Source organism: Macrobrachium rosenbergii, chromosome 5 (assembly GCF_040412425.1).
Source record: "Macrobrachium rosenbergii isolate ZJJX-2024 chromosome 5, ASM4041242v1, whole genome shotgun sequence".
In the NCBI taxonomy this organism is placed as follows: Eukaryota; Metazoa; Arthropoda; class Malacostraca; order Decapoda; family Palaemonidae; genus Macrobrachium; species Macrobrachium rosenbergii.
Window position 1 is genome coordinate 10,299,842 of NC_089745.1, and position 23,576 is coordinate 10,323,417.

General features: G+C 37.0%; 2 protein-coding genes and 1 long non-coding RNA gene across 3 annotated transcripts in view; 2 read left to right on the forward strand and 1 right to left on the reverse strand.

The window, feature by feature from the left end:
- The window catches only part of LOC136838494 (uncharacterized), a 47,585-nt gene extending 28,522 nt beyond the window's left edge, over positions 1–19,063 (forward strand). The window contains 4 exon segments of the mRNA XM_067103491.1: positions 3,349–3,405; positions 3,408–3,540; positions 5,970–6,453; positions 15,298–19,063. Of these exon segments, the coding sequence (XP_066959592.1) occupies positions 3,349–3,405; positions 3,408–3,540; positions 5,970–6,453; positions 15,298–16,402 (1,779 nt within the window). The 3' untranslated portion in view covers positions 16,403–19,063.
- LOC136838495 (uncharacterized) overlaps positions 7,476–23,576 on the reverse strand; it is a 33,100-nt gene continuing 16,999 nt past the window's right edge. The window contains exons 2-4 of the long non-coding RNA XR_010853012.1: positions 14,815–15,092; positions 13,989–14,134; positions 7,476–8,650 (exon numbers count right to left, since the gene is read on the reverse strand). This is a non-coding gene — a long non-coding RNA (uncharacterized lncRNA). The remainder of the gene's footprint in view (positions 8,651–13,988; positions 14,135–14,814; positions 15,093–23,576) is intronic.
- Positions 23,326–23,576, forward strand: part of LOC136838978 (uncharacterized) — an 11,636-nt gene continuing 11,385 nt past the window's right edge. Inside the window, exon 1 of the mRNA XM_067104666.1 lies at positions 23,326–23,415. The gene's annotated coding sequence lies outside the window, so the exon portion shown is untranslated. The remainder of the gene's footprint in view (positions 23,416–23,576) is intronic.

A 23,576-nucleotide genomic window follows, 5' to 3' on the forward strand; every position in this document is an offset into this window, starting at 1 on the left:
TCCTTTGAGGAAAAATTGTTGTATGTATATATGCATACAAACACACACACATATAAATATATATATATACATATATATATATATATATATATATATATATATATATATATATATATATATATATATTATATATATATATATATATATATATATATATATATATATGTATGTATGTATGTAATGTAAAATTCTAACAAGATCATTTTTTCGGGTTACAGTCGATAACGATGAACAATGCGGTACCAAACTTACTTTTAATGCAGACAAGCATCGCGATCAAACTTCCCGATTGTATACTGAAAGTTCAAAAGCATTAGATATAGTTAACTCAATTTAAATGCATTTCATACTACACTTTGTAGTCCCTCTTCTGAGTACAGAATCGATGTCTTTAAATCGTTGTTGCGTAGCCGGGGTAGGATAGAGAAGGTAAGGACTTAAGTATTTTAACGTAGCTGTTAGAAGGAGATGGAAACTTTCTCAGCGTACATCTCCCTTGATAATTTATTGGTCATTCCTTAACCGGTAAGTGTGTGTCTTGTGTGACGTACCTCTCTTACATAATGTGATGCTGTGAATCATGCAACACTTATATAATTACTTTATATACATTAGTCAATGAAGACTAGTTCTATACATTAGTCAATGAAGACTAGTTCTTTTCGCAACCTTGAAATGATACAGGCATATTATCCAGTTGACAAAGATTAAATTTCAAATTTCGTATAATTTTTTTTTCTTAAGATCGGTTTTTGCGTGCAAGTTTTTAGACATGGACAAAATCCACCTTGTACAATTGAATGCCTGGGATTAAGTAGTGACGGTAGATTTAGGGACCAACTTTTGTACTGGAAAATGGTGAGAAAATGGAGGATGAAGATTTGGAAGAGCATCTTAACGCCTCCCTAAATCTTTTTTTATTTCTTCTTTTGTCTTTAGCTTGTCCCTCTACAAAATTTAAATGGAAGATGTTAATAATCTTTGAGATATGTTATAACATGAATACATACTAGTCTTTGCTTATAAACCCTTCCATCTGGCATACTTAGAGAACTGTCGATTTTTCTCGAGTTTCGACTCTCAACATTTTACACATACACACACACACACACACACACACACACATATATATATATATATATATATATATATATATATATATATAATATTGTGAGTGTATGACTGAATTTACTTTTAAACTTATACTTTTACCCTATATTTCTGTACGCGTTTCACTTTCCCTCAAAGGAGAAACCCTGGTCATGCTCTCTTTACACACACACACACACACACACATAATATATAATATATATATATATATATATATATATATATATATATATATATATATATATATATATATTATATCTTAAAATCCAAACTTGGGAAAAGAATGTAAACGAATTTAACGCCACCTAGAACTTTTCCCTCGTACGATGAGATCATTCACAATTTCTGAATGGCGCTGTTCAGTCTCCCCCATCGACGTTGGCGTAATTGATTTCGCGTTTTTTATGATTCAACTTTTGTTCATTGAAGATTATCTTCACCACGCTCTCATTGCTGCTTTATGAAGGATCGTCACGGGATAGCACCGGAGAAAATGAGACGTCAATTTTTCGGGAAATGTAGGAGATCGTTTTTGGCTGCCTCTAGATTTCGCCTTAATGCTGTTGATGATGATGTTCGTTGTTATAAATTTAAGACTTTTCTTCCATGGGCAAGATGGGAGCTATTAAAGCTTAATCAAACAAGGAACCATAAACTGAACTTAATGTTATGAGTAAGTTTATTTTTAAAAAGTAATTAGTTATCTCAGTGAGAACGTAAGTTTAACGTCAACTTGAGAATTTTCAGTTATTGTTAAATTTTCTCCCAGTAGCCTATTACCTCTGTCACATTAGAAAGAATTCGTTTTCATCCATGGATTTGTTTGATAGCTGATAACACAGACACGAGTAAACAGAACTAGATGAAACTTTGCAAAAACGTTTATTAGTTAACATCGACATTATTCATTATCATTCGAAATCTTCTCAGAGTAAACGATGTGTCCCCAGGGAAACATTTCGCCTGTGACCTGATTACTCCCCAGAGTCAAACTTCACCATGAGGTTACCTGATTATTATCTTGCCAAGATTATTCAGATTTTGTTCGCTCGTCTGAAAGATAGGGAGCTTAGCGGTTTAAAAGCTTTATAGCCGGCAGCACATCGAAGTGGCTTGGACAAAGGTATGTCTCCTGCAGAATACTTTTCACTAATTGTGCTTTTGAAGAAGTAGTAAGATTCTGAATGAGAAAAAATTTATACGAGAGGTTGAAGATCCAGACCGAACTCTCTCCATGGCCAAGCTGAAGTAATAGCGCTTGAGTGATTACTTCAGCATAGAGTTCGCACATGATGAGACTTTTCTCATTTCACTGACACTCTATAGATTTACACGCAGTCGTTTCAATCGGATGACTTCATATCACTTTTATGGAGATGGCTGGGTAGGGGGAAGCTTGCAACCTTGAGCATTCAAGGTTCATTGGCTTAAGCCTATCAGCTGTAACTGCCTTGCTGATGTGCTAAATTCATCACGACGTCAGTCATGTGTGATAGATTAAGGAGCTTCGTGGGAGCTTTAAATTTTACGGGGAGACTTGTGATGCGTTTTGAAGCCTACTGCTCGCGAACAGAAACCCGACGTAAACCAATTAGTGCTGTAGTACCAGTGCTTCTGGTCTGATTAACTTGAACATTTGACCAGTAGAACCTAACTGTGTTAACTTGAACGTGCGATTAGGAAAACCTGTGGTTAGTTCAAGGAGCATTACGTAAATTAAACTATACGATATTTCAGCCCATTTGTTCGTAGAATGTGTTATATTTTGTAGTACTCTTACTTGGTTTTATTTCTACTAAAACATTTATTCTTGCATTCCTCTTATCATAACTTAACACAGTATTTTTGCAATTTTATATATATTCTTAGGGGAAATTGCTTGCTTTATTGACAATGTGTATTATAACTGGCGACACACTACTAGGGTCATCAACACCGAAATTTATCATAAATTTGCTTTTGGAGGAAATTAGATTAAGGTGTTTAGCAGATGAAAGTGTTTGTTAGTTTAAAAAGAGGAGGAACGGTTAAGTAACTCGAAGCTGATTAAGACGCTATCATAGTGTACGAACTAAGTCGTTTTCCGAGAGTACTGACTTTTGAATAACAGTCAGAATGCTAACTAGCCTAAACCTTGCATCAACGTACATGTCAGTTGCCAAGTCTTCAATACTCCATCTAAAGTGTTCGTGTATGCACACGCACAAACATCAGTTGACAATGACATCTTGCTTTCAGGGATGGTTTGCCTACGCAACATTCTCTGGATTCTTATTCAACCCGGGAATCATCATCAACCCTAATGGCGATGGGGGCGGGGAGGGAGCAGTTCTTCCTCCTCTTCGTCAGGAGGGTCCTCCTCAAGCAGTTCTGGCATAAGTGTCATCGGGGCCAGCGTCTCCGGCGACAGTCCCATTGAGGTTGCACCTCGTAAGTGATTGGTTGTTTATTACTGTTTGTTGTTATTTTGCTTTCTTCGTATCTTTTAGGCTTTGGTTTCTTTCATCTTTTAACATGTACTTTCCTGTAGAACAAATTCAAATTTTCATTAAGTTCCTGTTTATCTGCGCCCTCTACTTTTTATTATTCGCTATCTTTCCCCCCCCTCCTAACTTTCTTCTCAGCTATCCTGTCCGTCCTCTCAGATATCGCTATTTCCTTCTGTCATGGAACTACACCTCAAATCATATCATTTTGCTTTACTAAACCTTATATTTCCTCATCCAACCCTCATACATCCACAAACACCCTGCACTACTTGCAACCACCTACGTATATTTATACTCTCTAACTTTAACTCACTTGGCGTCATTATGAGTAGCGTATAGCCCTTCAAATCTCATTGTATCAAAGTTGTTTCTCCTTAAAGTTAATTCTACTAATAATTAAAATAACACCAGTTAATTTATTTTAATTTTTTATGTATCGTTTCGAGTATATTCACAAAGTAATTTATATACTACTTCTTTTCCAACTCACTCCTCGTAATTACATGTACAGCCGCCACCTCCAGTTCATAGTATGAAACTTGTTTCGCCTCGAAATTAGTTTTAATCTAAATTGAAATAGCACTAGTTAATTTGTCTTACCTTTTGCGACGCATCTCTTCAAGCATATCCACGAAGTATTTTGTGCGCCATTGAGGTTAGACATCGAACTTTGTTACATACATCCATTCAAACGACAAACAAACAAGAGGGCTCTAATAAACATTAAACGTGTCACCCGAGTACGTTGAGTTTTCTTTGAATGAACCGTAGAAAACGTTACAGTTTTTATAGTGAACTATAATCGGTGTTCAGTTGTAAAGTACAAGCTACGGTAGGGAAACGTTGTGAAAGGTTATCCCAAACAGCTACAGTACAGCTATTTCGTGGTTTTGTGTAAATTATCTCTTGGTGTTTACAACAGTCGTAAAATATGTAAAGCTCAGAGAATGAGAAAGAGATCATTTAATTTTCTTTTGATTTAGTAACGTGGAAGAACTAAGGCTCGGCTATCAGGGTTTTTAAATTTTCGTTTTCCTTTCAACTGAAATAGGATTAAATGTTTTGAAATTATGAATATTAAAACGCCAAAAAAAGAATGTATGTTATGTTGTATAACAGAGAAAATAACTTTGACGCCCATGGACGTGAATACGATTAATTTTACAGCTTCTGTTGCCGTATCAAAATGAAGTTGCTTTGATAAATGTCCACACTATTACTCAGAATGTGTTTTAGACATGGTCTGAAGGTTAGTCGCTTTAGATTAAGCTGACCTCATGACGTCAAAAGCCCTTGCCCGTGTGACAGGAGAGGAGGCTTGGTGTAGCCTAGACCTCATGACTCTTCCATCCAAAAGAGACCATGGTTTGAAGAGCCAAGTCGTTAAATACCCTGAACACTTGCGTTTACCATTGCCATTACCATCTTTTCAATCACTTTTATCTTTTGTACATTGTATATTTTAAAATTTTTTTATAAACCAAAGTAAGTTTACAATAATAATAGTAAATGGGTGCATGTTTCCCCAAGATTTTCTTCCACTGATATATTTGCATGTTTTATAACATGGTTAGAAGCAGTTTATATAGTTTTAACTATATCCATGATTGTTTTATGATACCTATTACAGTATTCAACTTCCAGCCAGAGAAGAAAATATGGTATTCTAAGAACTTTCTGTTTTAGTCATGCACTGTTGTAAAGAATATTTTGGAGCTCCATTTTACATTAATTTTCAAGACGATTGAACATCACTGTCACTGTATAATGAAAAGAAAACACTCTATGCAATAATTCATGGGAACAATAAGAACTGTTTTATCTTTATCCTAATTATGATTCATTATTATTGTGACACCTGCCATGAACTAAGGATCTTTTTCTTGTTTTCCAGTATCATTGTAAAAGTTCATCAAGTTATGTGGGTTTTAATATATCTATCTTAAAACGTACCGCAGTATATCTTTGGTATGTGTAACCCGCAAAACTTGATAAACTTTTACAATGATACTGGAAAACATGAAAAAGATCCTTAGTTCATGGCAGGTGTCACAATAATAGTGAATAATAATTAGGATAAAGATAAAACAGTTCTTATTGTTCCACTGAATTATTGCATACTGTTTTTTTTTTTATTATACAGTGACAGTGATGTTCAATCATCTTGAAAATTAATATAAAATGGAGCTGCAAAATATTCTTTACAACTGTGAATGACTAAAACGGAAAGTTCTTAGAATACCATATTTTCTTCTCTGGCTGGAAGTTGAATACTGTAATAGGTATCATAAAACGTTTTAAGATAAATATATTCATAAAAGCGTTTGTTAATGATTTTAGTAAAATCATCACGCTTCCTTTTTTGCTCAGCAACTGTGACGGGTGATTCGCCTATCCCTGTGCTAACTGGAGACGAAGCTAGTATATTGGACGGGCCAGTTGGTGCAACTTCCGGAACAGATGGTGCACCTTCAGGAGGTGGAGATACTTCAGGAGGAGATACTTCAGGAGGTGGAGGTACTTCGGGAGGTGATATTCCACCGGAAGTTGACACGTCAGAAATTTCTCCCCCCGAAGTTCCTCAAGTTGACCCTCCAGGGGTTCCAGGGGTCGAAACTATTCCAACTGAAGGAGCTGGAACAGCAGACAATTTACTACCAGCCCTTCCAGTTATTCCTCCAGTGGCTCCAGATGGTGTAGCCGTCATAAGACCATCAACAACGGACAAAGAATATGGTCAGGTGACTGGGGCTTCTACACAAGGTGAAACAACAGAAGGCAGCCACGAGACGCTCTTGATAGATGGACAAGTCTGGCAGATTGTGTCCAACATATCACAAGCTAGTTTTAATCCGTAAGTTTTTTTCTGGTTTTGTCTGTTTTTATACACTAAAGCATTCTTCTTGAGATTCAAGTCAGTTACACTTAAACTTTTCTTTCAAATCCATTTGGTTTATTTATAAAATTCAGTTTTTGAACTAAAATAGCGATATTACCACATTCTTTTAGACTTAAGTTCACAGTACATGACTTGCCTCCTTGAACAGTTTCAGAAACTTTATCATCACCAGAATAATCATCATTATTATTATTAGTTCTTTTGGTTAACATTTTTCTTTAGGGTGTTAAAACAGGAAAAGAGTTCCTTCCACTATCTTGTGTCCTGCACTTTCTTCCTGAATCTCCATCTGGTCAAGGCCTTTATCAATACCCTTTTTCTAAGATTTTTCTCTGGTTCTCCTGGCAACATTAGGTCAATCTATTTTCACCCAGCTACTCTCGTGATTTACTGTTTCTCATCCTATTTCTAAATTTGCTTAAACCATTTTAGTCTTCGAGGTCTCGGTCTATTCACACATCTCTTGTCAGCTTCCTCATTTGCAATGTGCTGTTTCAACTATACTCAAGCTATGAACCACAGCTTTTTAGTAGACATACATCTTCAAAACTTCTTTATTTTCTTTGTCAGTGCCCAATAATTTTGCTGCATAGAGTAGAACAGGCCTGATACAGACATCACATCTTGAGTGTTTTTACTAATTCAGTACTGTACTTTATTTACCAGTAAACTGGAAATCTCTTCTGACTTCATCTTTGCTCTTCCTTCCCTTGCTTCTACTTTTCAGTTGGTCTTTTACATTTTTATTCCTCTACCACTGTCTATACTGTACATATACTCGTACAGTATATCATTTATCTGATGTCACACCACATTTCAGCAGATTCTTAATGTACAGTATATTTCTTGACATCTCAGACTCGTTTTCGACATGGAAAATGAAAAACTCGTACAGTATATCATTTATCTGATGTCACACCACATTTCAGCAGATTCTTAATGTACAGTATATTTCTTGACATCTCAGACTTGTTTTCGACATGGAAAATGAAAAACTATGTTTTTCTTCTTTTGATTCTCTGTCTTTTTTATTTCCCTCACTATCTCATCTTGGCACACAATAGTCTTGTGTTGTGTTTTGCTTATCTCGCTTGGTATTAAAATGCAATCCTTTTCTTTTATGTCATTTGTACTAGATAAAGCCAATCTGTGATTCCACCTCTCTCATATCTGTTATCACCTTCTCCTTGGGCTAAATTTAATTTTTTTTATGTACTCTTTCCCCCTTTCTTTTCCCAGCCCGAGAAGAACCCTAAAAGAGTTCAGAGGTCTGGTTAAACAAATCATTTATAACTAACTAACTCTCCTTGGGCTTCCTATACATTGTGCTTAGCATCCTTTGCTCTGTCAGAATTCTAGTGTGGCTTCTCCTTCCTTTTTTCTCACCAAAGCTTTATCTTCTTATGTACTCAAACCAACCTTTTTTTATTTCCTTGTGTCCATATAGGTTTCCTCCTCCTCCTAGTACTGTACGATATACTACATCCTCTTACTATACCATGTATGTCAGTGCCTCTTGATACCCTTTCCCAAAATTCTTATCATATTTTGGTCTCATTGTCTGTGGCATATATACTGAAAACACATGCATCACTTACTTTCCCAGAATCATCCCAACCTTCATTATACAGTGCGTATTATTTATTTGGCATGCTTCTATCACATCTTCCATCATTTGATCTTGAGCCAGAATAAATAAAGTGTTCCCATGGCTGTATATTTAAGCATTTCCTGCATATTGTCTTGCCTAACTAAAGTGTAACTACTTCTATAGTTCTTTTTTAAAAAAGAATTCCTTATATTTCATATTAGGTTACATGTGAAAAATCCAGGTTAAGCTGTAGATTGTTCTAAGGCTATGTGGTCACCTTGTCTTCCAGACTGTGCAGTGTCATAATTAACTACTAGGATGTTTATATTATTATGTTTAGGGTATTGCTTTAAACAATAAGGCATGGTAAGAATGTTATGTTTTGATTATAATATCACAATACTTATCACTGCCAAATGAAACACCAATATTGTATAGAGCTCCTATACTGTATGCAAATAATGCAGTTTCAAGTTCTAGTGGCAGTATTCTACACCATAGTCAGGTTTTATCCAGAAAACCTCCAGTCATCCTGCTCTTTCTGCAGTGCTCAAGGTACCCCTGTAAATATTAAGTATATATTACTTCCTTTTCTGTAGATGTTCCCAAGATCTCTTTATTATTATCTTAAAAGGCTAAAGGACTGTGAGACAAAGCTTTCTTTGTTTTAGCAAAATTAATAGTTTGCTTATATAAAGTTTTAATCAATAATCTATATGCATTCTAACTAAATATAAATTTAAATCCAAACCCTACAAAATACCATAGACCTTAAACGACACTAAGAGAAGGGTCCTTGTCAAGTAACCAACCAGGTAGCATGTCATCAGCTCAACAAACTTAATAGCCTACACTACATTTGGCATGAGAAAAATCCTTGCCATTACATTACATATACCCATATAAGCAGGAAACAATTCCATGAGATGTCCATCTTAAAAGGACGGATAATAGTTGAATTCCAAAGAAAATATTGTATGGAACAACAGAAAAGTTGGAAGAGCCTTTTTTTTTGTGCTAACTTGGTTCTGAAGTATGCACATCAGTGTCAAATAAATGATTAAGAGGAAAGTGCCAAGAACTGAAGTCTGGAAACAAGAGAAACGTTAAATTGCATAACTTGCTCATGCGTACTATGAGCAGCAATGCTTGAGTCATCTTCCCACTGCTCTACCTGGATAGAGTCAGAGAAACTCCTCTACTGTTTATTTCATCCAGCACTTCCGTCAAGTAAGAGTGGTCCTAGTTCTTACTCAAGAACTTCATGGCTAGGACTAGGATAAGCCAGCCTCTATTTGTACAGTGTAAGGGACCAAATCTCTCTTATACCTGCTGGCACTAACTAAAGAAATATCCTTCCTGTGAAGGTATTTAGAAGTAAGCCAAAGACCTTACTCAAAATCAAGTCTGGAGTAGTGTGAAGGTACACAATTTCTGTTGTGTTAGATCTACGCTATTATTTTTTTCTTCAATGGTAAAATTCCATCAATCATACACAGACCTTATTTATGGTCCAAATGTTCCTAGACACATACATTCTTGTGTACTGTTTGATGGGCATATATGAAAAAAATTTTTATAATACCTTATAAAACTCAAATTTGTTGCATCACATAGGTATGTATGAAGAAATGTTATACATTAAAAGCTTCAATTTATTGAATCACACAGGTATGTATAAAAAATTCTTTAATTTTAATATAATGCATCACATGGATATGTATGAAAAAATGCTACATACAAAATATTGAATTTGTTGAATCACACACCCATCAATCATATAAAACCCACACTGCAATTTTGGAGTAAGGTAGACAAGAAGAGTCTGGAGTCATTACATTACGATAGTTCCTGAGTTCATTACCTCTTAGATGTTTGATCCTCTTCTGGTAGTGTCAAATTGCTCTTACAGAACAAAGAACTGGGTCCTCAAATCATCAGATGTCACGGCCAGGATGGCAAAAGGGACAGTGGTGCAGTCCTGACTACTGGCAGTCTGAGTTTTGATGACAAAGTCAGGGGCAAAGGGCATCCCTAAGGAAGACTACACTCTGGTATGAGTAACTCTTCCTGACAAGGCCTGCAACTTGCTCACACCCTTTGAAAATGCACAGACTAAACAGAAAGCTGTTTTCATAGTCTAGAGCTGAAAGGACAACTTTCGAAATAGTCAAGGGGTGTCTCTGTAAGACTACAGAAAACTAAGCAGAGGTCCCACTTAAGGGGTTGAATCAACCTACAAGATCATTCCTGGGTTCCAAAACTTGTGAGACAGCCACCTTGTAACCTTCAATTGCAGAGACTTACAGCTGGTACCAACGATAAAAGAAGAAGTCTGCAGTAAAGGGAATAAAGACATTGATTAGACTGATGACTCTTTTACTTCATCAACTATAAAATCAGCTCCACTTCACCTGGTACAGGTGATGTTCAGCAGGAATGGGCGATGGCTCCTGCAGCAACCTCTGAAAAGCCTAGAATTCCGAGACCTCACAAGATTATCGCCAGGTATAAAGGTGCAGGCTACCTGAATCGTCAAAATCACAGAAGACACATCCCATGCAAATGGGGCTAAGTGGACCCCAAGGTAAACACTCACATGACTACCTGAGGGGCTGTTGCCACTCCAAAAGCTCAGGACTTTGAACTGGTAAACAGTTTGTTTGCAAAGATAGTGGAGGTATTCCCTGGAAATGAGTATCTGAAAATATGTACCCTTCATATCAACTGAAAGCATGAAGTCACCGTCTCATGGAATCAACAAGAAAAGAGTTGTTTCCTTCTTGAGCATGTTTAACATTCAATAAATAGAGATTGATGATCAGTCTCCAACCACCAGTTAACCTCTCTACCTAAAAAAAAAAAGCCACCTGTGAAAACCTGGAGAGAAGTCATCTATCACTTTCAACACATTCTATTCCAACAGGGTTAGAGCTTCAGGTAATCCTAGAGGGTAGGCTGGTAACTGGATTAATGCCAAAGAGAGAGGAGGGCAGTGGTCCTTGAAAGCAGTCTTTAGCCATCAAAAAAGTACAGACTACCGAGGCCTCTGCCCTACTGCTGCAGCATCACTTAATGGCATGACAGGCATTACCATACTTGTGGCAGCTGGAGAAGGGGACAGCCTCCCTCAGTGTTCCCTTCTCTTCTTCCCCTTGCCCCTCCTTTGAGCCAGAGCTGGAGAAGAGGCCAAGAGGGCTAGGGAGACTTCTGGCTTTTTTCTTGAGAAAGACGACACCTGGGATCCTGTCACAGTTCTGACATGGAAGGTGTGGCTGCAGTACTTTTCAACATCTGGGCGAGCTTGAAGGAAACTGCATGATGTATCAAGATGTCCTGGCTATCAGATAGCCTCTTCACCACCATCACCTCACCTCAACTTCTATATACATTAAAGTGAAACACAACGCCAATCCATTCTGAAGAGTAACAAGATTCAGCTGAAACCTGTCATGAAAATAATTTAGACATACAGTGATGTCATTTCAGGACAAAGTCCATGCACAGGTTCACACTCTAATGCAAGAGGAAAGTCAGTGTCTCTCTTACTGACACCAACAGCTTCTGGAACTTCATTCCCTCATCCGCAAATGAGATTTCCAGTGACAGCAAAATCTCAGATCAAGCCATGATGCTGCCTAGTGCAACTGACTCCATAGATATAAAAGAAGAAGCTTCTTGGAGTCTTTCCCAGGAGAGCTTGTCAGTTCACAGACTGACAAGTCAATGTGAAGGGGAGTAAGTTTTTGTACCTCTGGCAAGTCAGTGGTGGGGGAAAGAACTTCTGTTGGATAACAGAGAATCTTCCGATACCAAGATCAGATTGCTGACCTGATCCAAAACCTCAAAATTAGCAACCATGGCAACTGGAACAACACTTGTCTGATCTCCAGGGGGCACCCTAAGGTATGCTTTATCAACAAGACAGGGTCCTGGTAGAGGAGTCATGACTGCTTCTCAAGATCCTTACACTTACAAATAAGCCAAGTCATATCTCAAAAATGCCATTTCATCTAGCCCTGAAGGGCTTCCAAAGGAGGAGGACCTTCAGATCCCAACAGAATCTCTCCTGAAAGAGAGGCTGGAACAACAGTCTGCTCCGGTGAATGTTCTCTGGACCATAGACAAGAACAATTGGACTTTTCATCACTGATTGCTGAACCACAAGGCCAAGAAACCTTTCTATGCTGACTGGCAAACCTGGTTAGCAGAAGGCAAACTGGCAATCCTGGATGAGCTCATGCCAATCACACACACACGCACACACTGAGATACCCAACAGTATTGAAACCTTTCTATGACTGGCAAAACCTGATTTAGCAGCTCACAGGCACCACCATGCACACACACACACGCACACACTGGCAATCCTGGATGAGCCTGGAACATCCTGAGAGTGTGCACAATCACACACACACACGCACACACTGGTTAATATGATACCCAACAGTATTGTCAAGCAGTGACCTGTTGATCATGAACCCTCTGCAAGACCTGCCCCTGCAGAATGAACAAGGTCCATGGAGAGCCACCAACACAGGACAGAGCACCACACACCCACTCTTGTTCTTCACATCAACAATGATCGCACCTTTTGTTTACTTCCATAATGAAAAACACTTGCCAAACATAAAGATAAAATAAGAACTTCAATAATCTAATCAGGCAGACCACAGAATTAATATCTACCCAGCAAGGCAGCTGGATAAAAAATGCTGCCTTACCTGCCTACTACCAATTAACTACTTTGTTACCTAGTTTGTTAATCACTTCCAGCTCATGTTGAGGAACAACAACATTCCTGTAGGAATAAATGTAAATGTTACAAGGTAAGCCACATCAATTCAAGACTGTGCAGTTTTAATCAAAAGAAACTAAAACATGGCCTCATTTACAAACTGCTCATAGGCAAATTCAGAAGTAAAATGTAAGGCTCCTCAGCCATTGCAGACAGTTACAAAAACAGAATTGAAACACTCCCTATAATGAGCACTGAAACTGACGGTGATGAGAAAATGGTAAAAACAAGTGTAATCTCTGTCTGAATTGCAACAGATGGAACAAAGAAGTTGCAATACATACACAAACCTTAACAACTTGGACCTCATGGTACCCACATTCAGAATGGGTCTCATGGGAAGCTGGGTACTCATCCACCTTGCCATTAAAATGGCATTACATTTAAATTGTGATGGTTTCTTGAAACCTGGAATGAAGAGTATGATAAATGCCTCATGGCAGAAACCAAAGTTTCTGTACCATACATAATACAGTATCCAACTGTCTGAAGGCAACTATGATTACCATGAAGCAGGATATTGTCCGGTGGCAACTATGATTACCATGTCTTCAAATATTGCAGTGTAGTACAGTACATCACATGACACTGGTAAGGTCTAACACATGGGTTTAGGATTTTGTTCAACACCTCCAGCCAGTATAAATAAATATCAATAAAAATATGTCATAGTTAACAATAATTATGCAATAATAATATCAACATGAATATGTGCATAAAAATAATCATAATCTAAGCAAAACATAATATATGAAGGCTTTAAAATGGCTGTCAAAGATGAAGGTAAAGTGACAATAATGATAAGGCAACCTCTTGATAAACCACCTGCCATCCTTGGCCCTTCTAGTAAGCATACCTAATGCAAAAAACAAGAGAAAGAGAAAATTGCCACAAAAATCTGCTTCAGTGTACCCTCAAGCAAGAGCTATAATCCAATACAGATATAGAGGATATGGCATGGTTCAAAACCTAAAAATCTATTAAGTTTTTAATGAAAAAAGAATAAAGAAAATTACTTCAAGTAAAGATAGAGATACATTAGCCACATGAAAAACAACACTATATGTCAAAAAATAAGTGTAGTGGTGCATGACAACTTACAATAACAGTGTCACTCCTTGTAGAGTTTAGAGCTTCCAGGAGGTCTCTTTTTCACAGTTTTTCTGTCAAGGGAATAACAGCCTGGTGTTGGAATGTGGATGTTGATGCCAAGGTGAGTGAGGCATGGTAGTTTTTGGATGCAGGCACTGTAGGCAAAAATGAAAATTCCCAGCTGAAATTTGGCTTATGGAAGACTGCCAAACAGAATTTCTTTTAGTACTCTACTGCACTCCTAATGCTGCAGAACAAAAGACTGGAAACCGATGGCATTAACACCATCATCCCAGGATATATGAAATCTTACAATACTGTAGAAATATTATCAAGTTTCTGGCAGCATTCAATGATGTATTGTTAAGAAATAGCAAGATATGTTGAAATGATATCCAAAGCTGTCCACAAGGAAGGCCACCAGAGCTTAAGTATAAAGAGTGACAAATCTGTAGTGAACTTTGGTCCTTATGCACTATAAACCAAAAAAAGCCAAACACTTAACTGCATGGCAAAAAAACTTGATGGCAAGTGGTATGGTCTTCTTAAGACATATATGTAGTTAGTATAGCAATGTGCTCAGTTACGGAGGCCAGCATAAGTAACAATACACGATTGCAATTGGTTTAATGCAGATCATTCTGGAAATAACCTATCTGAAGTGCACATTCAGTTTAGCTTAACCAAACTGTTTTAAAAGCAGGTGAACCTTGAGTAGCACTTTAACTAAACAAGGCAACGAACTGAACAGAGCAAAATCTAATGCAGTGTGAATGACCCAAAGACAAAGGAGTCTGGAAAGTATTAATTATATACTTTCCAGATTTATGCTTACCTACTTCAATTTCAATCTGGTCTAGGTCTTCATTTACATCTTGCCACTTCTGTTGCCTGCTATACTGTACTTTAATGACTAACTTTCTCATCCATTTTCATCACAGGTATACAGTAGTCCATCACGGTCCATTGTCCAGCCACTGGACACGACATCATACTTCAGCTCCCTCACTTGAATTAAGACATGCTCATGAATTTAGCATTCTGTAGTCACACTTGAAAGTCTTGTTTTCTTTGTCGGTTCCCATGTCATTGCAGCAAAACAAACCTGTCACTCTGCAAATAAAAATTGTTGTTTATATCTATATACTGTGGTCTTTTAACAATACTGTAATTACTTTTGATATGTTGAAGTCTGTCGGAATATGTTAAGGTACTGAAATGTTGGACTGAAAATTTATCAGAACTGTGCTTTCTAATGTAAAAATATTTTAATAATCCATAATTTTCTGTTTCTTAGCCTTTTATTCATTTCTTTCAGGGACTCCAGCACTGGCGGAGATAATGCAGGTGAATCCATTCTCCCACTGCCAGTACCACGGCCTACTACTTCTGAAGGAGCAGTTCCAATTTCATGGATAGGTACTACAGATGGTAGTGTTCTTATTGGAGAAGGTGACAACATTGGTAACACTGAGCAGCCAGAGCCAACAGTTGCACCTAGCTACCCCGTCCTCCATGCTTGTTTAGTGCTTGGTGGAGATGTGCCCTCATGTGTTGCACAAGCAGAGCTCTATGGGCAGCTGCTGTATGAGCATACCATCAATGCTTTGCAAAAACCTTCACCTGAGGATGCCACAGAACAGTCACACTTAACTCCAGAAATGGTTGACAAGATAACAGAAGGTTCACTTCTTGGTGTAGAAAAAAATCAGTTCATACTCAGCAATTTCCCTCATGCTTCCTTCTTACAGCCAGCGGGGCAGGAACCAATAAAAGGGGATGTCATAGAGAGTGGTGAATTGCCTAGCCCAGAACCACAACACAAACCACTCATTCAGCAGATTCTGTCACAGATACAAGTAGCTCAAGCTTCCACTCCTTATGTTGAACTAATGCAGACTACAATCAAGAATAAGACACTGGTAGCAGGACATATACAAGGAGTAGATGGGCAAAATGAGCGACCGACCCCCTCGGCTGTGCTCTCCCAGGAATCTTCCGAGCTGGGGGTAAGCCATACACCTGTGAAAGATCCTAATAAGGAAGATCACATCGTGTCCCCAGTTGATGATGACCCTTCAACAACACCAGATTCTTTTCAGACTCACTCTCCTATCTTGACCATACAAGAAAAACCACCAAACATAAATATCATAACAGAACTCCACCCACATGCACAGTTAGTCACAGAGTTACCTCCAGATGATGATGACTTACTGATAGCAAACGAACACCCTCATGCTGTGGTGGTGGAGAATGACCCACCTAATGCTGAGGTTATTCAGACCTTATATCCCCCAGACCATTTACTGGACGTTATACTAACCCATCATGACCAACCCCTTTCAAAAAGTGAAGCTGATTCTTCTAAAGACAAAAAATCGAGGGCTGCACGAATGCATCATTCATGGCGACATGGTTAACTGTTTCACATAACATAGGCAGGGTTTGCCAAAATGATTTAAAATAGCAGTGAATCATGGATGTATTCAGTACATCAGTCCACTGTCTAGAATCCAGGAAGTTTATTTTGAAATACAGGTAGTAGTAAAACTGTTTCATCTACAAACTATACGTGGAATACAGTATTTATCGTATAAAGATATGGCCAAACAAAAACTTTAAAAACACATAGTAAATTAACAGAGTAACTGGAACGACAAGTATTAACCATCCTGAATGTTTCAGTATGTCTGTGTACTAATTCACATACAGTACTGTAATTTTGTCACTGTTACTATAATCACAGTATGTCCTACATTTTCAAAATAATGCAACTAACACTGCTGTTCTTACTTACCAAAATAGGTACAGTATGTATATACAGTGTACCGTGAGGCTGAATTTTAGTCCTTTATACAAGTATTGCCTTCTACTACTAATATTACAATTACTTATTTAAAAGTGAACAAAGTTCGTTCGATTTTTGTCAGTGATGTTATTTCTCAAGGTATCATACATGTTATTGTGTTATAGGAGATAAATTAGGAAATAAAATTAAACAAAGTATACTTTATGTGCTTGTTTTAATGTATTATTTAGGCTTAGAGCTTAAGAAGTTGTTGCCATTTATCATAGTTATAGTATTATTTTAAAAATGTCATTCCTATTATCTTAATCTTATAGTTAATTCTTGTAACCATTTGTGATAATGTTCACTTGTGTATGCCTCTGTTCTCCTGCGGTGATAAAAAAAATTTCTTAGTGCCAATATCTTGGTGCATGATTGGTATTTCTAATAATATCTCAACCTGCATAGTCTATAATTAAGGACTTCACTGATTTTGATGAATATATTCCAAATTAGCCTATATTCTAATAAGCCTTTTATTACTGTCATAAGCTCAGGCCCTGAGCTTTTTAGAAACTGCCTTACATCAGTTAAGAGCAAGGACTTTCTTTGGCACAGTATGGAACTTGTTTTTAACAAAGACAGGAAATTTTGCAAATACTGTACCATGAGACTTGTATTGACTCTAATGTATACAAACATCATGAAAAAGGATCTCTTAATGGGCTGTGCAAAAACACCTTGTTGGCAGTCATAGGATAATGCAACACCCAGCTTCCTCTACAAATGACATATTTATTTACGCGTGACATTAATGTTACATTGTTGCTGTTGCTTTTCTTCTTTTTCCTGTTGTTTAATTCATGACTGTCATTAGTTTTGTTTTATTTTACATGTTAATATTATTTATTCTATTTATTTACCTAATTTATTTTGAACATATATTTACTTGTACCTTTCTATTAGAAGTAATATTTTGATATATCAATTATTTAATGACTCATACTTTTGTTATGACTCTGATCTTGTATCCATATCATGTACTGCATCAGATTGAATAGTCTAAATATTTGCATCAGGTGAATTGTTTTCTTTAAGTAACCAGGACTCAAGATATAAAACATAATACCAAAATACAGATATTATTTGGTAATGGACTTTTTCCTATCTCATAGCTTTTTTAACTGTAATGCATAGCAGTCTCTAAAATCCACTCAAGAACTGGATTTAATGGGAAGCACAGTACAACATTTTCTATAATTTATGAAAAGGTGATTGAACTGGAAAAGATTTGGTGCTACAATGCATCTTCATTTCTAATTTGTATTTCTGATTAGAGAGATTTAGACGCAAGTGGATCTTAGAGCTGACTTCATTACCTTATACAAGCTACTAATAGGAATAAATGTTAGAATTTGCTCTGCAACTTCAGACAAATGGGATTATTCATTTTCCTGTCCTTATATTTAAAAATCTGAACAATAATTTGTCTTATGTGGCCAACTCATTTTGTCCCACGAAGTTATGTCCTAAGCAGCAAGTAATGTTCACAGCGTTCTGTTATCCTCAGCTGTGTTTAGTTTCATCTGTTATCCATTTTCCTTGGTCCCTTTCCCCCACCAAACTGTGCAACTTAATGTTGCTCACCATTTCACCTTGCTTAAAGAAAATAATGTTAAGACTCGGCCCAGTGAGCCAAAAAAATGTGACTAATCTGTTGTATTGTAAAATGTTATTTTCTTCTCATTAACTTTTGAATTACATGGTAACTTAGATAGGCTGTCAAAGCAAAAGTCAAGTTGCAATGGTAGGGTATTCAGTAGTTCACTAACCCTTGAAATTTGAGCCCACAAGGAATTTCATACTGAAAGCAACTTACATGCATACTCCAAATCCGAGTTCAGTTCCACAACAGTACACCAATGTATTTGTCTAAGAATTTCCTTTGGGCATAATTTTCAAGGTTCAATCTGTCCCTTTGCATGATGACTGGGTAATATTAAAATGCTGATCTCTCATGGAACTTTACTCCCAAGGGATAAGTTGATACTGATATACAAATTCTATCCATGCCAATTATTTTATTCAGCTGAGCATGTTTTATTAATTTCTAATTCTGGTGGGATTTGCAATTTGGGCAGCTTGTATCCTATAGCCTTTTATGTAAATATTGTAGCTATAAATCTATCTGTAAATAAAAGCATTTGGGTTGCTTAAAGTGGTGGGAAGAGGCCTTAAACACGGTTATTATTGTTCGAACGTTGTTAATTTTTTAATAAATTTGCTTATAAAACATGTTTCCTTGGCCTTGACTCTTTTGTATCTTGTAATACAGTTGTTAACATCTGGAAATATACCTAGCTTGAATTAAAAGCAAGGTAGACCCACTTTTTATTTTAAGACATAGATGTCATAGTTCAGTTCCCATAGCTGCTAAAACACAAGTACAGTACCTGAAAATATTCTTCAGATTATCAGATTATGAGTACTTATTAAGTAGACAGAACTGGACTGGAGGAAAATGCTGACGTTTTCGAATTAACTGGTCCCTTCCAAGGACAGCGAAATGAGACTTAGATAGTGTACTCACAGACTAAACTCAATGGAGTATTCTGATGGTCTAAGAACTTTTTCTCTATCCCAGTACCTCAAAAGAAAGCAAGATTCTGCCATGTTCAAAGCTCCACGCCAGGAACAGTACTTGAGAAGTCAACTCAGGTTAAATGGAGTCTGGCTCTTTGCTGTTAAAAATTGAATTTGTAATCATAAATACACATTAAGAAATTACAAGAAACAGAAATTTAATATTAATAATATATTTACAGCAATATTCGGCAGTGATTAGTATCTACACAGCAGAGAAATTAATTAGGGAAATATCTCGGGATTGTTTCAAATGTGACAAGTGTCACTACAGGCCAAAGTTACAACAGACATATACTGAGACAGACTAATGAACCTTTGCTATGTTCCATCAGATATTTTAAAGGTAATAAAATCATTCAGAGTTCTTAACCTCATCCGAAAACAAGACTAACCCAAAACCTCGAAAGAATGAACTTATTCCAATATTCATAAGCTCAAAACACTTCCATCTCACAGTAGGCTAAGGCAGTCACCAGTATTAGCCGAACATTACAAAAAGAAAGAATTTAAAAACGCATATTAACACGACCGGTCAAGAGGTGCAATTTCATTCAGGAAACGACTGCCTGCGTCCTAAATTATAACCTCTTCAAAGTCGAGAGAACGTAGCGCACAAAAACTGGTCTGCAAGGAACTACCGGGCAAGCCTGGTAGCACAGTATCTCGAGAAGCAGCACCGCATACACAAGCTAAGACGATTAGCCTATACTCCACGATTCAAATACGTTAGTCTGTTTAAATTTCAGAACTTGTGGTATATGACTCTCTATATGGTTAAAATGGACATAAGCATACGTCATGTTTTCGAAATCGACTTAACGGTGAGAGGGAGAGAGAGAGATTCTTCCTCCTGCAAGACCACCTAGCTGTTATAGCTCACCCCCATTACGACAAGGGTCAAACCAATAAAAAAAAATTACATACATTACATTCCTTTAATTACAATTTTATGTTTTTGACGCTGGGCTAAGATGGTGCACGTCATCATATTGGGATATCGGACAGCACACCCTTGGCAACGAAGGATATTTGTAAAAAAAAAAAAAAAAAAAAAAAAAAAAACTGCTTCAGTGGAAATAGTGAAGGAATTCTGTTGTCGAAGCCCTGTGTTGCACCTAGTAATACTCTAGTAGCGTAACTACTCTCTTGGCATAAATCAGAGTTGAGGTTTAAAAACCTGTAATAAACATCGGCTACACAAGCAAGAGGTGCTATCTGCACTGTCGTAAATCTGCCCTCCGTATGTTTAATAGAAGCACTGATAAATAACTACAGGGGCTTCCTCTCTCTCTCTCTCTCTCTCTCTCTCTCTCTCTCTCTCTCTCTCTCTCTCTCTCTCTCTCTCTCTCTCTCTCTCTCTCTCTCTCTCTCTCTCTCATACACATATGTACATAAGTACACACTTTCCACTTAATGACTCTTCCACAACACTCGTCGTTCGTGCGTTGAAAAAAAATTATAATTGCTCACGATTTTAGGAGACACTTTCCTTAAATTATAACCTCTCATGGTAAATATTAACCCATACGTGGTATTTCATTAGCCGCAGTTATCGTTTTAAGAATTCCTTCTTGTAGTCCTGGTCACGATTCTTTTTTTTTAATTTTTTGAAATAAAGACAAACATCTTCATTCTGCGCATGAACAGACACTTCAGAGAACAAACAGTATTCGCAATTGCCACGACTGAAAGTGCTTAGAACTTTGCAACGGATCTTGACACGGAATTAGTAAGTGGGTAGGCCGATCAGTATTATGTAAATCAACCTTGGTTTTTATCATGAAAAATCATGAATAATAGTTCTGTTTTTCACCAAAGGTTCTGGACATGACCTCTTTCTGTGACATGCGAATCTAGAGGTCAGTTCCCTAGTTTGGGTCAATCGTGGCCTAATCGCTTGTCTGAAACCTACTATTGCTACTACCACTATAATTCAGTTCCCGGTTAAAAGTATTTACGGTTTCTCGATTCTTGTTACTTCGGAAGCGGACCAGGAATTATTTAACTCCTATGTATTGAAGACAATACATATACGTTCCAACACTGTCACCCAATGCAATTACATTATGTATTCATTAAACAAAAGTAAATGTATTCACAGTATACAACCCTATACCGACATAATCATACCCCATGCTATGTTATCAAACGCAGATCCGACACACTAAAATATAATGATAGTTACTTCGCCTTTAAAACTATGAGCAGGGGAGTTATGTTCCGGTGGAGAGCGGAAGGAATTAATTTGAAATATTCAACAGATATCCGGTGGAAGAAATTACCTTATGTTCCTCACTTTTGAAGGAGATGACTCTGAAATTGAGATAAAAAGTACTCTAAAATCGGAATAAGTACTGTACATTAACAGAGAGAGAGAGAGAGAGAGAGAGAGAGAGAGAGAGAGAGAGAGAGAGAGAGAGAGAGAGAGAGATCGTAAACAAAGTAACTTGTGTGTGTCCATAACTATATTAATATAATGTATATTTATGCTGTGTCAGTTACCTTATGTAATACGAATGTACTCACTCTGACACTGTTTTCTTCACGTTGCTACATACGTGTATCTATCTGTCTATTATATATATATATATATATATATATATATATATATATATATATATATGTGTGTGTATATATAATATATATATATGTATATATATATATATATATATATATATATATATATATATATATATACATATATATATATATATATATATATATATATATATATATATAATGTGTGTGGGATGAAAATTGTAAAGACAAAGTTTAAACAACCAGTTAATGTATAAATCAGGAATTAAAGTCATACGCTGCCCATAAAAACAATTACATATAGCATATTACAACTTGATATTTCAAATGGCATACTCTACCAAATTAGAGGAGGGAAATACACCTCATAACAGAATCCATAAAATCTAGAACAGATTGAAGTGGCCACCAAGATAAATGCCAAATGTGAAAATGTATATGACTGTGTACATTAATTTATGCTAGATAAAAAAAATGACAAGTGTTACAGGAACTTGAAACAAGCATTAACGACCTCGTACAAGCAGCAAACAGGCACTGATGATATCCAAAAACCAAAAGATGAATCGAGCAATGCCTTATACAACTGTAATAATTTAATATAGGCAGAGGAATCTGGTAGGAGACCAAACCACCTAGCAAATAAAAAACAAATACCTGCTACGAAAGGTATCGTAAGGAATTTCCTTCTTGAAAAAAAAGGGACACGCCATTTTTTTTTTTTGTAACAACAGAGCTCGACTCAGTAATGCGTGCGCGAGAGAGAGAGAGAGAGAGAGAGAGAGAGAGAGAGAGAGAGAGAGAGAGAGAGAGAGAGTAATGATTAGTTTTAAGAATGTGATTTTGCTGTAATGTCAGGTAAAACTATACGGAGCCCCTATAAGTTTTAATTTGAATACAATTCTCTCAAAAAGACGAGCACGCGCGCACACAGGAAGACCCCATTTTCACTTGTCCTGGAAAGCAATCTGACGAGTGTGGCGAAAGTTGAATACAAAAGAAAGACACAAAATAAACGCATAAAATTCATACACAAGATTCCCTCTCCTTGTCAAACTATCTAAATCTACCTAAATCTCTCTCTTACGTCTATTTAATCTACTTATCTACCTCTACTATACCGCTTTCAATCCAGTTACTTGCCTCATCTACTTATCTATCCGCCTCAATTCCTCATCTACGGTCCAACACTTCCATCCCATCCTTTAAGACGAATGTAGGACACCACCACAGGTCCTACACCTAAAGTAGGTCTTTCCTTCTGACCCCTCACCTCCACCCCTAACCCCAGGGCCTTCCCAAGGACTAGCCGGGGACCTGGATGACTTAGGCATCGCTGGGTCAGTGACTTGTGGACTGTCCAGTGTTTGGCTGGCTTCCCCGGTGGTAGGACTGGACCAGATATTATACTGGCTTCCCCGGTGGTAGGACTGGACCAGATATCATACAGAGATCCTCGAGGTAATTTATCCTTGTGTCTTTCAGAGTGGGATTTGCGTAGTTCCGTTCCTCTCTCAAGCATTTTGTTGATTTTGTTCAGTGTTCGTTCAGACTGTTGACGAGTGCAATGTCAAATTCGTGTTTGTGGTGCAGTTTTCTTTGGCTTAATTTCACGTAGTTAA